The sequence below is a fragment of the Emydura macquarii genome, unplaced genomic scaffold, assembly GCF_026122565.2.
Source record: "Emydura macquarii macquarii isolate MOO-44397 ecotype Brisbane River unplaced genomic scaffold, CSIRO-AGI_Emac_v2 contig_915, whole genome shotgun sequence".
In the NCBI taxonomy this organism is placed as follows: domain Eukaryota; kingdom Metazoa; phylum Chordata; order Testudines; family Chelidae; genus Emydura; species Emydura macquarii.
This window is the reverse complement of record NW_027131052.1, coordinates 22,501-37,802: the sequence shown is the minus strand read 5'-3', so window position 1 is coordinate 37,802 and position 15,302 is coordinate 22,501. Positions and strand designations below refer to the sequence as shown.

At 45.6% G+C, this 15,302-nt stretch overlaps 2 protein-coding genes and 1 long non-coding RNA gene across 3 annotated transcripts in view; 2 read left to right on the top strand and 1 right to left on the bottom strand.

Annotated features, from left to right (window-relative positions):
- Positions 1–1,194, top strand: part of ARHGEF39 (Rho guanine nucleotide exchange factor 39) — a 48,902-nt gene extending 47,708 nt beyond the window's left edge. Inside the window, exons 9-10 of the mRNA XM_067543506.1 lie at positions 742–830; positions 1,098–1,194. Of these exons, the coding sequence (XP_067399607.1) occupies positions 742–797 (56 nt within the window). The 3' untranslated portion in view covers positions 798–830; positions 1,098–1,194. The remainder of the gene's footprint in view (positions 1–741; positions 831–1,097) is intronic.
- Positions 1,195–9,568: 8,374 nt separating this feature from the next.
- MRPL17 (mitochondrial ribosomal protein L17) lies at positions 9,569–11,324 on the bottom strand. Its single transcript, XM_067543507.1, has 3 exons — positions 11,031–11,324; positions 10,649–10,717; positions 9,569–10,230 (listed from the first exon to the last, which is right to left on the bottom strand). The coding sequence occupies exons 1-3, from the start codon at positions 11,202–11,204 to the stop codon at positions 9,934–9,936; spliced, it is 540 nt and encodes a 179-aa protein (XP_067399608.1). The 5' UTR covers positions 11,205–11,324; the 3' UTR covers positions 9,569–9,933.
- LOC137149887 (uncharacterized) lies at positions 11,059–14,799 on the top strand. Its single transcript, XR_010918856.1, has 3 exons — positions 11,059–11,285; positions 14,017–14,187; positions 14,584–14,799. It is a non-coding gene; the product is annotated as an uncharacterized lncRNA (long non-coding RNA).
- Positions 14,800–15,302: the final 503 nt, after the last annotated feature.

Below are 15,302 nucleotides of genomic sequence, written 5' to 3'. Positions count from 1 at the left end.
ATCAGAGGCACCCAGCCCCATTACATGGGGATTATATTTAAGCACTGACTGTGCTCTGTGTACAAGATGCACCATTGTGAGAGTCCCTGCTCCATGGAGTGCTCTGTTGCAAAGGCAGGCAAGATGGGACATGGTGGGAAGGCCAGAAGAGGGAATAACTTGGAAAGGGTTTCTTTTGGCTCACTCCTTGGGAACTGCATGGGGGGAAAGTCTGGCTGCAACTTGAAAAGGATGGTGGATTGGAGAACAAGAATGTTCTATTTAGTGGGGCAGCAAGGACTAAGGGACAGAGACTGGAGTATAAACAGAGTATCAAGGCTGGCATTAACTTACTACCTCCATAGGGTGCTGGGAGAAATAATTAATAGTGTGTAAAGTATTTTGAGATCTGCAGCTGAAAGAGGCCAGAGAAGGGCAGGTCTGGTACTGTTTCTGTGCCAGTATGGCCAGGAACTGGATGGCACTGTTATTTTTCTATTGCAAAGGGAAGATTACAGAAATCTGTAGGATGGGATGAGTCATAAGGTGATGGCCAATGTGGTGCTGGTTGTTCCCGTGGCAAGGCTGCTGTCTGGAGCAGAGCAAAGGAAACAAAGATGGGTGCTGGACTCAACAACTTTCTCTTTCTGTTCTGCTCCTTTCCTCTGAAACATCTGGCCACTGCTAGGAGACAGGATACTGGGCTAGATGGATCATTGGTCTGACCTAGTATGGCTATTCTTTTGTTCTCTCCTCTTTCAGCTCTCTTTTCCCCACAAGACACTGATGCTGATGTCAAGCAACCAGGAGGATATTAACAACTGGTATCTGAATCTGACAACTGCTGTCAGGTAGGTCTCTCCTGCTTTCTGCTATTCAACAGGTAACTATCTTTTTTTATTGATGTGCATTTGTGTTGTAGGAGGTGGGACAGTACACCAAAGTGATCACGTAGGTTTCTGGAAGTGTAGCCACAAGATGAATGGCTATGGCAGCATGCTGATTGTGGTAATGAAGAGGGGGCCTTGACTCTGAGTGGAATGCTTAGAAGGAATAATCTCATGGTGTGGTGGACAAAAAGTTAGAGTGGGTTTTTCCTCCTTTGTTCTTCTCCACAGGCAGCTGAGAGCTAGACCCACTATTGTACACCAGAAGGAGAACCGGGAAGAACGACTTGTCAGCCCAAGAGAGGCCTACACAGGCCAGGAAACATGGCAGGACTTATAAAAGCACAGCTGTGTGCAATTGGAGATTACACAGACACAGTGGACCTGTGTGACAGACAATACCTGTGTTCACAGCCTACATACTACTGTGATAACGTTTGTACAAGGTGTGCCTTGTAAGGTATAATTTAAAAACGCATTTGCTGACCAATAATATCATGGCAAAATATCACATATAATGCTGATATATGTATTACAAACATAAGCTGAGATCTTGACTAAAAGTATGTTTTCCAGATAAGTCTGGGGAGTGGCCAAAACAGTTCCACAGAGACAAAGGGCAAGTTGTTGCCTCAGCCATGTGTAAACAAGGCTGATGAACCATTAGCTGCCAAGTGGCCGTTCTTTGGCAGGAAAGGGGACAGAGGCAAAAATCAGTATCTTAGCAAAGAAACAGCATGGAGTTTCCTGCCACACACACTGCCTGTTGCCTTCCTTCCAGCTGGAAATGCTTCTCAAAGGAGGCAGACACACCCCTCTCCCTCCTTGCCCATCGCATTTTCTGCATCTGAAAAGACAAAAGAAGTGGCCATTGGACTCTGGGGGAGGGTCCTGACCCAAAGAGTTTGGTCAGTAAGACTGCTGAAAGCATGCTGAGATAAATCTTTGCTTTGAATCTAATATAGTTTGTTAAGCACTAGTGATCGTTTTATCTTTATTTTTCTAGTAATCATTTCTGACTTATGTCTTACTACTCATACTCACTTAAAAAAATCCCTCTCTGTAGTTAATAAACTTGATTTATTGTTTTATCTAATCCAGTGTGTTTTTTATTGAAGTGTCTGGATAACTATTTTAAATAATAAAATGGCATAGTAGTCCCTGAAAGGAATAATACTTAATATATTTGTACTGGGCAGTACAGGAGTGTAACAGGCCTGTTCCACCCCATCATCTTCCCTGCAGAAACTACACAAGCTCCACCACCTGTACACTCAGTGATCTTTTATTTCTAGTTCCCTCCACCAATATCACCACAGTCCCCATGCAAGTCTATTTATAATGTTAATGGAGCTTTTGACCCTCTCACCAAGACCTGAGGGAAACAGAGGTCTCCCTTCTCTGAGCCCTGTGTGACTAGCCCCAGCTAGCCGTTGCCCTCTCTCTCCATCCCTGCACCTCCTTCCTATGCCTCTGTTATCAGCCCTGGGCTGATTGGGGAGGGAGGGGGGAAGGAGGTAATTGAGTTCCCCTTCAGCCTGACTAGATCATTATTTCCAATCAGCTTCTCCCGAGGCACTGTCTAAGTGATCAGAGTGCAGGCTCATCTAATCACTCCTGCACTCTATCACAGGGATATACATTTCTGGGGGAAAAGCCAGGACTGAGGGTGTGTTGGGATCACCCTGCAGCATAACCAAGGCTAGTAAGAGTCAAGGTCTGACTGGCTCCAGCACACACAGACATAGCTGGAAGTGACCAGAGGGCAGTTTGTGAGCAATCCCGGTTGGAGGCTACAGCAGCAAGGCATTGTAAAGGGCACCCCAGATTCCAAGGCAGGGATGACAGCTACTCAGTCTGGATTGTGCCCTGGTATGTCACACACTGACAGTGCCTTTGTGCTGGTCTTGAGCTGTTTCAACCCCCATACAGAGGTCACTAGCCAAAAGCTCATATGCAATGTATTGCACATCCTAGGGGCAAGATTTTTTTTTCAAAAGTAGGTGACTAAAATTTGACACACAAATCCTTATTTAGGCACTTGAGTACACAGAATCTGACAATTAGGCCACGTATTGAGGTCCCTAACTTCAGGCACATATTTAAAAATCCTTATTTATTTATTTAAAATTTAAGACCAAACAAAATTTGGTGACTTACATCTTGTAGTGCCACTCAGCTTGCACAATGGACATATAAATTGGAGTTGTACATCAAACTAGGGTACACCTGAAGTATAAACTACCAGCCAGAGGAAAAGGTAAAATTCCAGTCTACTGACACCAGAGTCAGCAGAGACTGCATATGGGAAATAAGGGATTACAAATGGCCTGGCTTGGGGGTTGCGTGACATATACATATAATGCTGCTGTAATACCAGGAGCACCATGCACGGATACAGAGCTAATAGACTGCATGATCATCCCTGGCTACTTAGCTCTCTTGCCTTCTTTAACATTGATCATAGGTATTCTTAGACATATATAGTAAAGAGGCAACATCTTAACCTTATTCTTCCTTAGTTTATTTAATATGTATCTTATGCTAACAAAGCATTTCTTCCAACAGTATACTTCCTATTAATTATGGTGTTGCTGATCTAAGGCTACAGTTGAAAAATGAGTTCAGAATAAGGACACAATCTGTGTCTTTATTGAACACTGCACCATCAAGTCCATGTCTCCTCAGAGCCTCTACGGTGCTATTGCAATACAAATCACGTGCACCAAACCTAATAAAGAAAACCTGACATGCTAGTGTATGAAGCTGGAGAATTTTTTTAAAGCAATTGTCTACAAGGAAAACTCTGCTAGTGCTTGTTCAACATAAGGCGGGCTGTAAAGCTGTCTTTGTGTCTAGAGCATTGTGCTTGTTTTTAACTGTGCTACTGATTCTAACATTTCCATGAGAACCTTCGGAGATTTAATTAAATCTCAGAAAAAACTTTAACTATAAGAACAGTAGGACAACTGAACAGACTGCCTGGGGAGGTCATGGAAGCTCCATCACTGGAGGTTTTCAAAAGGAGGTTGGATAGCCATCCGTCTTAGATGGTTTAGACACAACAAATCCTGCATCTTGGCAGAAGGTTAAACTAGATGACCCTTGTGGTCTCTTCTGACCCTATGATTCTATGAACCAGGTATCCTTACCACTAAGGTTGCACTTTGAGATCATCAGACAAGCCTGAATTTAAGATGCAGCTATTACAGAACATGGGAATTACCAGATCAACTCAGACTTTTGGTCCACCTGGATTATTACCAAATGCTTTAGAAAAAGGAGTAATAAATGCTGAAGTGGACAACTATGACATAACTTTGTATAGGGGAAGTATCCTTAACCCTGTCTGACATTAGTTTGTGAGCTGAATGCTAGTATCACTCTCACTGTTCTGTTTATCCCACGAAGTATGCATTTTCTGTTTAAGGTCCAACTAAGCTCTTGGGTGCTCCAGCAGTGAGTTTGAAAATTGTGTGCATTCTGTAACTATCAGTTTTTACATTTTCTGCCCTTGTTTCATTAAATATCCCTTTGTTCTTGTGTTATGACAAGATGAAAGTTCCCAATCTGCCTTCTCTGAGCCATTCCTTTCTACACTTTTGTCTTCTCTCTGAATTAAATTGAGCCCAGTCTTTTCAAATTTTTATCATATGGATGCTTCTCAGTCTGACTGACTCCCAACCCCATTCTCCATTATACCCTTTTTTAGACCAGAAGCTGAACAAGGTTTAAAGGAATAGCATACCAGTATTTTGAGTAATAGTGCAATATTTTCAGCAAGTCAGAGAGAGCACTGAGCTTTTATATCAACCACAGCAACTTAATTTCACGTAGTTCAACTACAGATGTTAGTATTCTCAGACACTTAAGGGTTTTCTGTCTTCCTTTCAAGATAGACAAAATAATTTGCCATAGCTAAGATGTTAACCCACTTCCCCTCCCCTTTACGAAAGGAGGATCAGCTACCAACATAAAACACAGTTGCATTTTGCATCTTATTAACTTTCAGATTTGATAAGTCTAGTGGAAAATTGCACTCCAATGAGATTCTGGTTATTAAAAAACTATGTCCATTTAAATCTATGTCTGAAATAACAAGAAACTGCTGGTGTGGCAGGTTCATGCATATCAAGTCTGCCCTTCTCTTGACAGTTGCTTCCCCTAGAATAGTCAAGTTCAAGACTCTGGCTGTATCTTAAAAGTGGGCACTGGCTTTAACCCAGTTTATATAAAAGAGCCTAAACCTTTGGGATGAAGATCAGTCTTGACAACTCTGCTGCTTTGGTATAGTGTCTACAACCATAAAGCTCATCTGTGAAGGAGACAACTTTCTGAAACTGGAATGAACTCCCACAGGAACTAAAGTCTAGCATTAACTTCATAATCTTGCAGTGCAGTTTGACCTTGCTTTCTCTACTTAAACACTAACATGTACATACAAACCACTCTACTGCATTTCCCATTCTTCCACTGTGGAGAGACCAAACCACATACGAGATGTTAGTCACATCAATAAATATACTACTGGGCAGTGCTCAGATATTACAGTGATGAGCACAGGATAAGAACCTATATAGAATCAGACCAATTTGAAATGAGACTAATCAGGCCTTAAAGGACTCCTATCACACTAGGTTTCATACTGCCATATATCACACAAGCTTCCACATGAAATTTATAGCAAAGTCCCTAGTGGATCTCATGGAGTCTCTAGCACTTTTTGAGGAAGGGGAAAATGTCTGCTTGGGAACTAGAATTTGAAAATGTTTATAAATTAAAGGGTTTTGGTAAAGCTGATACCCTAACAAAGTAATTTTAAATAAAAAGATTTTAAAACTCTTTTGGAACACTGAATTTTAAAAGTTTCTGAACTTTCTCATTCCTAAAATGAATTAGGAGTCGCTAATTCCAGTTTCTAAGTATCAAAACAGCAAATCAGAAGGACTATGGGAGGTGAGAACCTTGCTCACTGAACAGAGAAGTATTCACTAACAAGAATTCTAAACTTTTGGAAATTTCTTTGACGTTTTTCTCTTTTAGGAAGCAGCTATCACCATATATAAGCTCATCTAGCTGTCTCACATGGTTAGGGGAAGGGACATTGTCTTCATATGTTTGTGAACACATATCACATTAAGGCCCCAATCCTGATTGGAGTTTCCAAGCACTAGCACAATACAAATAACTAATATTGCTAATTTCCCCTTTACAGATCTCACAGCAGTCACAGCCCACAATTTAGCTACATACAGCTGACTTAAGTTTTGGTTGCTCTGAAGGCACTAGTTAGGTAAGTTTCATGTTACTGGAAGTTAACAGACAATGCAGGCTTCATGTAGACGTAGGGTGACCATATGCCCATTTTGGCTGGGACAGTCCCCTTTTTAAACCCTGTCCCCGATGGCCTGACTTTTTTTTTGGCAAAACTGTCCTATTTGCTCTGGCAAGAGAAAATGGGACAAATGCCCAGTTTTTCCCCAAAAAAAGTGGAACGTGCACCTCTAATGTTCAGGGTGATGAGCAGCACAGTTTGGAGGGGTGGGGAGACAGAAGCCTCTGCTATGCCCTGCCCCTCCAACAAGGAAGCAATGGGGTGGCATGTGCTCACGCTGTAGCCCAATCAGAGGGCAGCATGGTCAGGGCCCTAATTCAAACTCTTCTCTGGCCAGGCCATGGAGCCATAGCTTGTGGGCCCCAAGCCCTACCAGCTAACCCAGCTGGTAAGTGCGGGACCCGCAGAATTCACTTGTGCCAGGGCACCTAACGTGGCACACCCTACCCCCCACAATTCCCGGAGCCCCCTACCCCAGACTTGTGTCCTCCCCACCCACTGTCCTGCAGGGCCAGCCTCCATCCCCACCTCAACCAGCTTCTTCCGTCCCTTGGGTATGAAAAGCCAGTCACATGTTACACAAATGCCTGAAAGACTATAAGTGCAGTGGGTCGCAAACTGTGGATCGTGACTCCAAAGTGGGTCACAACTCTGTTTTGATAGGGTGACCAAGGCAGAAAGCCACAGACGTGAGCCCCTGCTGGAACTCCACGGGCAGCCAGGCGCTGAAGCCCCATAGCGGGATTGAAGGTAGGAGGTTGCAATTTTTTCTAGTGTGGGGGGGAGGTGGTCAATTTTTTAAAAATCCAAATAGGGTCACCAGCACAAGTCACACTAGGGAACAGAAACATGCATCAGAGAACTAGAAGAGAGGGGCGGCGTCCACACAGCACACAAAAAACAAAACACAAGACCAGCCATACTGGGTCAAACCAATGGTCCATCTAGCCCAGTATCCGGTCTTTCAAAGTGGCAAATACCAGATGCTTGACAGGGAATGAACAGGACACACAATCGAGTGATCCACCTCACACCGCCTACTCCCATTTTCTCACACTCAGAGGCTAGGAACACACAGAGCATAGGATTGCATCCTTGACCATCTTGGCTAATAACCACCGATGGACTTATCCTCTATGAATTTGTCTAGTTTTTTTCTGAACCATAGTTTTGGCCTTCATAAGATCCCCGGCAATGAGTTCCACAGCTTGACTGTGCATTATGTGAAGTACTTCCTTGTTTGCTTTAAACCTGCTGCCTATTAATTTCATTGGGTAACTCCTCTCTTTTGTTATACGAAGGAATAAATAATACCTCTTTCTTCACTTTCTCCACATCACCCACGATTTTATAGCCCTGTATCATATCCCCCTTTAGTCATTTCTTTGCCAAGATGAAAAGTCCCAGTTTTTTTAATTTCTCCTCATATGCAGCTGTTCCATACCTTAATCATTTTTGTTCTCCTTCTCTGTACCTTTTCGAATTCCAGTATCTTTTAGATGGGAATGACCAGAACTACATACCACGGATTTATATAGTGACATTATGATATTTCATGTGTTTTTATCTATCCCTTTCTTAATGGTTCCTAACTTTCTGTTAGCTTTTTTAACTGCTGCACAATGAGTGGATGTTTACAGGGAAATATCCATGACACCAAGATCTCTTTCTTGAGTGGTCACAGCTAATTTAGATCCTCATAATTTTGTACATATAGTTGGGATTATGATTTCCCATGTGAATTAATTTGCATTTATCAACATTGAATTTCATCTGCCATTTTGTTGCCTTGTCATCTAGTTTTGTGAGATCCTTTTGTAACTCTTCACAATCAGCTTTGGACTTAACTATCCTGAATAATTTTATATTGTCTGTAGCACCTTGCTGTTTAACCTTTTCCAGATCTTTTATGAATATGTTGAGCAGCACTGGTCCCACCACAGATCCTTGCAGGACACCATTTATGTCTCTCCAGTCTGAAAACTACCGATTTATTTCCTACCCTTTGTTTTCTGTCTTTTAACCAGTTACTGATCCATGAGAGGACTTTCACTCTTATCTCATGACTGCTTACTTTGCTTAAGAGCCTTTGGTGACGCCCCTTGTCAAAGGCATTCTAAAATTCCAACTACATTATCTCCACTGGATCACCCTTGTTCACCCCTCAAAGAATTCTAATAGATTGGTTAAGCATGATTTCCCTTTACAAAAGCCATGCTGATTCTTCCCCAACAAATCATGTTAATCTATTTGTCAGATAATTCTGTTCTTTAGTATAGTTTCATCCAATTTGCCTGGTACTGATGTTAGCGTTACTAGCCGATAATTGCCGGGATTGCCTCTGAAACGTTTTTAAAAAATTGGTGTCAGAGTTATCAGGTACAGAAACTGATTTAAATGATAAGTTACATACCTCAGTGGTAAATTCTCCAATTTCATATTTTGGTTCCTTCAGAACTCTTGGGTGAATACCATCTGGTGATTTATTACTGTTTAACTTATCAATTTGTTCCAAAACCTCCTCTACTGACACCTCAATCTGGGACAATTCCTCAGATTTCTCATCTAAATAGAATGACCCAGGTTTTGGCATCTCTCTCACATCCTCTGCAGTGAAGACTGATGCAAAAAATTCATTTAACTTCTCTGCAATGGCAGCCTTAGCTTTCTGGAGTGTTCCTTTAGCACCTCCACAGTCCAGTGGCTCCACCAATTGTTTGGCAGGCTTCCTGCTTCTGATGTACTTTAAAAAAAATTGTTACTTTTTTAGTCTTTTGCGCTTCAAATTCTTTTATGGCCTTCCAAATTACACTTTTGCACTTGATTAGCCAGAGTTTATGCTCCTTTCAATTATCCTCAATAGAATTTGATCTCCAATTTTTAAAGGATACTTTTTTGCCTCTAACTGCTTCTTTTATTTTGTTGTTTAGCCATGGTGGCACTTTTTTAGAGTTCTTACTGTATTTTATAATTTGGGGTATGCATTTAATTTGAGCCTCTATTATGGTGTTTTTCAAAGTTTCCATGTAGCTTGCAGGCATTTCAGTTTTGTCACTATCTTAATTTCTGTTTAACTAGCTTCTTCATTTTTGTGTAGTTCCCCTTTCTGAAGTTAAATGCTACTGTAGAGGGCTTCTTTGGTGTTTTCCCCCACAAGAATAGTAAATTTAATTACATTATGGTCACTATTACCAAACTATATTCACCTCTTAGATCCTGTACTTTGCTAAATCAAAAATTGCCTCTCCTCTTCTGGGTTCCAGGACTAGCTGCTCCAAGAAACAGTCATTTATGGTGCCAAAAACTTTACCTCTGCAACAAGGAGCCTGATACAATATTTGCTGTCACAAAGTGAAAACAAGGAAACTTCTTTTCCTGAAGTGATGCATTTATTTACAGAGCCTGTCAAGTGTTAAGTCACTCAGCATCATTTACCCCTCCAACTGGGCTTCCACTTAAACCACAGAAAGAAAGAACTGGGACTTGAACTCATGCTTCCTGCATAGCAAGCCTGCAAATCAAATGCAGGTCCTTGGGAGAGAACTTCTTTAGGAACTGTGAATTGAAATTGAGGACTCCTGCAAAGTAAGTATGGGAACTGAACCCACTGCTCTTACATGAGGAAAGTATTTAAGTTGAGGATCTGATTACTTGCTAAGTGGAATCTCCTCTGTGTCCCAATCTAGAGTCCCCCTTCACCATCTACTCCCAAACAGGGAAGAGAATGCTGCACTACACTGCAGTCCCTGCGTGCACCAAGGCTGCAGCCCCCTCGGGGACCTGGGTAACTCTGGTTTTTAATATGTCTTCACGGTAGCCTTTCAGAAGCTGATTTAGTAGGGTCTTTTCATTGTCCCTGGGTAGAACTATGAGTGGTGGGAAAGGATTCCCCTTGTATTCAATCACAGCCATCTTGGCCCGATCCAGGTTCTCTCGATTGGGGATCTGAAGCAGTCGAGTATAGTTCCCAGAATGAGGATGGAAACGTGGAGCCAACAGTTTAAACAGCTTATGGATGAGATCTTTCTCCTAGAAAAGGACAGAATGCAGAGAGAACATGCCCATGTTAGAGCCTCATCTGGCAATACCCAAACCCCCTTGGAGACCATTTTTTTATCATGAGACATTCCTGTAATCTCACCTCAGCATTTACGCTCTTCCAGTTCCAAGCACTGGGTTTCAACTGGCACCTTACACAACAGCGAGGTCTGCTGCCCTTCAGGCTGCACACCCCCTCCCTGGACACCGAGATTGCTGAGGGGCAGGCACCAAATCAGCTGCTGAGGAGCCGTCCTGACTCCCTCTGTAACAGACTTACCCCCAGGGCACCGACGGAGCTCCCTCTCACTCCCTTCACGCCGCCTACAGCCGCCTCCATGGCTGCCTTCCCTCAGGGCTTCGCGCCGTTCCCTGCCCAGAGTGAGTGGGGCGCTGCCGGACTACTCACCGTCAGCCAGAAGTCAGCCATGCGCATGGCCTGCTCGTCTGTGTCTCCCCGCTTCGCGTAGTCGATCAGCTGCGGAGAAGCAGGCTTCGTCAGCCTCGGACTCGACTGGGCCGCCCGGCTCGGCGCCGACCAGCGCTGCTCTGCCCGCCGGGACCGGACCGGACCGGACCGGACCAGACCAGCCCCGCCCCGCCCCACCCCGCCCAACGGGCTCACGACAGGAGACGCGGGGCAAACCGTCGGCCCCGGCAAGACCCCTCCGAACCACAGCCTGTGGCGGCCGCGGCCCCGGCCCAGCCCCTCAGGTCAAGTGAACTGCGGCGCAGGCAGCCACCTCACGACCCGCCCCGCCCCTCGAGCCGAGCGCCTCGCGCTGCCCTACCCGCTCCGCGTAGAACTGCATCTCGTCCGCGCGCGCCCAGTACGTCTCGATGCGCTCGTGCCGCACCAGCGCCGTCACCAAGTTCCGCAGCATGTCGAGGCGCGAGCGTGGCCCGAGCCCGATCCTCCGGTGCACGCGGCCATGGGAGATCGCGGCAGCCACCGACAGACGCATCGTTCCTGACTCTGAGTCCCCGACTCCGTCTCCGACCCGACCGGAAGCGACGCCTCAGGGCCTAGGAACCGGAAGAAGCGAGTAAGGATTCGGAAGGACGCTGCTTGGGGAGGTTGGGCGGGGCTGGGGCGTCTCTGAGGCCGGAGGGAGGGACCGGCCGGGGCTGGGCCGTCGGCTGTGATGCGGGCAGTGGGAGGTGCGAGCCCTGAGCCGCCCAGTGGCGGAGGGCCCAGGGTAGTAACGCTGTGCGGTGTGCCGCAGCGCCCCGTAAGGAACGCGGGTGGCAGGTGCTCCCCATGCTCCAGGCCCTTCCTCCTACACCCAGAGCTGGCCCTGCCTGCTGTCACGGGCCGTGGGGCGGAGCGCAGCGGGTGTAGCTACTGCAAGTGACCTTCCGTGGCCAGCGCCACCGGAGCAGCCCGGGCAGAAACTGGCTAGCCGGAGCCGGGCCAGCTTTGCTCTAAGTTGGACTCTGAGCTGTGGTGGGGCCTGGGGGAGACCCCTAGCTAGTAAGCAGAGACTCTGGGCAGGAGCATAGGTGCGGGCTTGAAGTAGTTTTCATCATATACAGGTTACAGTTTGGGTCAATGGCTCTCAGCACCCCCACTATACAAACTGCTCCAGCACCCATGAGCAAAAGCAGTGAAAGGATGGGGGAGGCATGCTGCTTCCCCCTGCCAGCAGCCAAAGGGAATGTGGCAGTGCTTCACACTTTATCAGAGGCCCCAAGGTAATATGAAAGATGCATTCCTGTCCTGCCAGAGAGGATTGTCACCCTCCAGGAAGCCAGACTGTGCACAGAGTGAGATGAGAGACAGAAGTTGCTGAGGGAGAACAAATACAGTAAATGTCAACGAAGTGTCCGTTAACAAGCTGAAAGAATCAAAGTGGCAGTCTGAATAAATCTAGATTTTAATGTGTGCAATCTAGGTCTCACTACATGGGAGCCTGAAGGTGGGGGTGGTTGTCATTATTTGTTTTCTAGGTTCTGTCTGTGGTCCTCCTGCTGGCCCACCCTCCTAGGATTAAAATAGAATGATGGTGAGGTTGGAACAAATGCAGTTACTTATTTCAGTGTTTCTCAACCTTTTGGATAACAGAGACCGGCTTGCTGCCTTTTTCTGCCTTCCTAAACTGTGTCAGGGAGATCTCAGGGACTTGTGGCAGTCCATGGACCGCTGGTTGAGAAACTGACCTATTCCACTGAGTTTCCAGTCTTGACTGGAAAGGTGGAAAGACAACCTTTTGTGTAATTGATTTCAGATCTAATCTCCAAGTTGTTAAAGTTGTTTTTAATACTAATCCTGTCCTCCAAAGTGTTTGCAATCCCTCCCAGCTTGGTGTCATCTGCAAATTTTATAAGCATACTCTTAATTCCATTATCCAAGTCATTAATGAAAAATATTGAATATTACTGGCCCCTTCAGGACCACACTAGATACACCCTTCCAGTTTGACAGCAAACCATTGATTAACCTTTGAATATGATCTTTTAGCCAGTTGTGCACCCACTTTATAGTAATTTCATCTAGACAACATTTCCCTATTTTGCTTATAAAAATGTCATGTGTGACTATGTCAAAAGCCTTACTAAAATTAAGATATATTACCTGTGTTATACTTGTAAAAGAAAAGACAGTAGGATCTTATTCAGGGGGACAAGGCAATATGCCACGTTTATTGTACGTGTACAAATATAAAAAAGCAGTCACATTCACACACACATTTATAAAGTTCTGCAAGCTGGTGTGATATAATTTCCAGTCCTTTTATGCATTGCTCAAGCCAGCCTAGTGGCCAAGTAGGCTGGGCTGGAGGAGGGAGCTAGGCCTCTGTCAGTTGCGAATCTGATGCTCCAAGATGACAATTGCAGAATGAGACCCAAAGTTTCCATGTTTTTAACACATCTTTTATACTTGCTGCCTCTCATGTAAGTCTATGGGCCTTGCAGTGTCATGCTGCCTCTGGGTTTAGTATAGTTGTTAATCACCGGCTAATGGAAAGCATGACTATTCTCTTATTTCTGTACTTTCTTTGATCCCAGGGCGGATCCTTCTGTACTTTAGGGTCGTTTATTTGCACGTTAGGGTCATCGATAGCTATTCTTCGGCCTTCAGGATCAGGATGGCAGTTTGTGTCTTTACTCCCCTTTCTGTTGTCAGAGCAGTTTAGGTTGGTGCACATACATTTCTCACTCACACAAAGAGGATTATCAAGATTTTTTTAGGTTCAATAGTACAAGTGTCAGAAAAGAGCTCACTTCAAGAAACTAACAAGATGGAGTCCACTTATGCCACACTGAACAGTGCTATATCATTATCATAACAGTAAAGGAAAAATTTCTCCCTACCTCTATCTCATTTATACAATAGAATGAGGAATCTACATCTGATTTGTTTGCACAGCTCCTGGGGAGAGCTCACAAGGGCAGGTCCCGCCTCCTCATCCACCCTTCTCCTCAGACACTCGGGTAAAATTCAGGGGTAGGTGGCCTTGAGTGAGCTGGACTGAGTGCTACTAAATGCACTGCTCTGCACCAGGGGCCGACTGAATGGGAAACAGAATTCCTGTGGCACATACATTTCAGGAGGGAAGGTGTTTGTAGCTGAGCTGAGCTCCCCAGAGGCCGCTCGTGCACTCAGACGTCTGACATCACCAATCCCACGAGTGCTGCAGCTTCTGCTCGTGGATCGAGAGTCTGTTTGCAGGGTATTCCTGAGACAGAGCCATCCCTCCTGCGCACATCTCCTTCTCCCCAGCAGGCTCCCTCTCCCAGCAGGCTCACTCACTCATGTCTCTCTTCCCCTCACAGATAAGGCACAGTGGAAGGCAGATTTCCCGGACTGCGGTGGTCAAATGCAATCACCCATCAACATTGACACCAATTCCACAATGTACAGCCGTGAGCTGCAGGCCATTGTGCTGTTTGGTTCCAACCTGGACCCCAGCAAGAGGCTCAGCCTGATGAATAATGGGCATACAGGTCAGTGCCATGAACTGAGTTACGTGTGCTGGGCTCACTGGCGTGGCGCTCACGTCACATGATGCACAGACGAGATGGGATATTTTGAAACATTTCTCATATACTAGTCCCAGCCTGTCTCAGCAGGGGCACTGTGTGTGTGTGTGTGTGTGTGTGTGTGTGTGGGGGGGGGGAGGGAGGAGGGTGCAGGAGCGCTGGCTGGGGTGGGGGGAGCTTCCAGCCACTCCAGTCCCAGCCTCGAGTGCTGTGGGGGGCGGGGTGCAGGAGCGCTGGCTGTGGGGGAGCTCCTGGTTTTACAGTTCCAATGTCCCTCTGCAAGCCCAAGTAAAGGGGCCAGGACTGGGCAAACTCTGGGCTCACTGTTCTACCCCTCCCAGTAAAGGTTCCTTTTCACAGCCTTTCATAGGTTTCTGGATTCCAAACCAGAAGGGCCCATCAGCTCATCTAGTCTGACCTGCCGGCTAGTACAGGCCATTGAGTTCCACCCAATCCCGCCTGCACTGAGTCCAATCACTTGTGTTTGGCTAAAGCAGCTTCCAGAAAGGCAGCCATGCTTGAAAATGTGAAGGAGATGGAGCATCCAGCACTGCTTCGGGCAGTGTGTTCCAGATGTTAATCACCATTAAAAAATCCTTACGAATTTGTGTTTAATTTCTCGTTAGAAGTCACGTGGTGTTTAGCTCCCAGCCATTGATTCTTGTTCTGCCTTTCTGTGCTAGATTAAGGTGCCCTTCTTCCCATGAAGTTTCTTAGGGTTAAGGTACTTCAGTGAATAAGGGTTGTGTAGACTGGGACACTCAAGAAAATTAACCTGAATTATCTTAAAGTATGAATTTAAAGTGGATTAGTTACACTACATGAAACTCCTGTGTGGATGTTCCTCTTCAGAATTAGAGTGGCCTTACTTCAGTTTTATTTAGTGCACTTTAATTCAGGTCATTTAATTCAGGTTGGGGGGGGTTAGGGTTAGGGGGCTTAGGGTTAGGGGGTTGGGGTTAGGGTTAGGGTTGGGGGAATTAGGGGGGGTTAGAGGGTTAAAGTTAGGGTTAGGGTTAAGGGGGGGTTAGGGTTTAGGGTCGGGGTAGGGGTAAGGGGTAGGGGTTGGGGTTAGGGAT

Excerpts from the sequence above, each read along its gene's own strand:
- MRPL17 (XM_067543507.1), bottom strand. The coding sequence starts at position 11,204 with ATGCGTCTGTCGGTGGCTGCCGCGATCTCCCATGGCCGCGTGCACCGG. Across the intron at positions 10,718-11,030 it reads TGCAGTTCTACGCGGAGCGG|CTGATCGACTACGCGAAGCG; the intron begins GTAGGGCAGCGC and ends GCTTCTCCGCAG. Across the intron at positions 10,231-10,648 it reads TGGCTGACTTCTGGCTGACG|GAGAAAGATCTCATCCATAA; the intron begins GTGAGTAGTCCG and ends GTCCTTTTCTAG.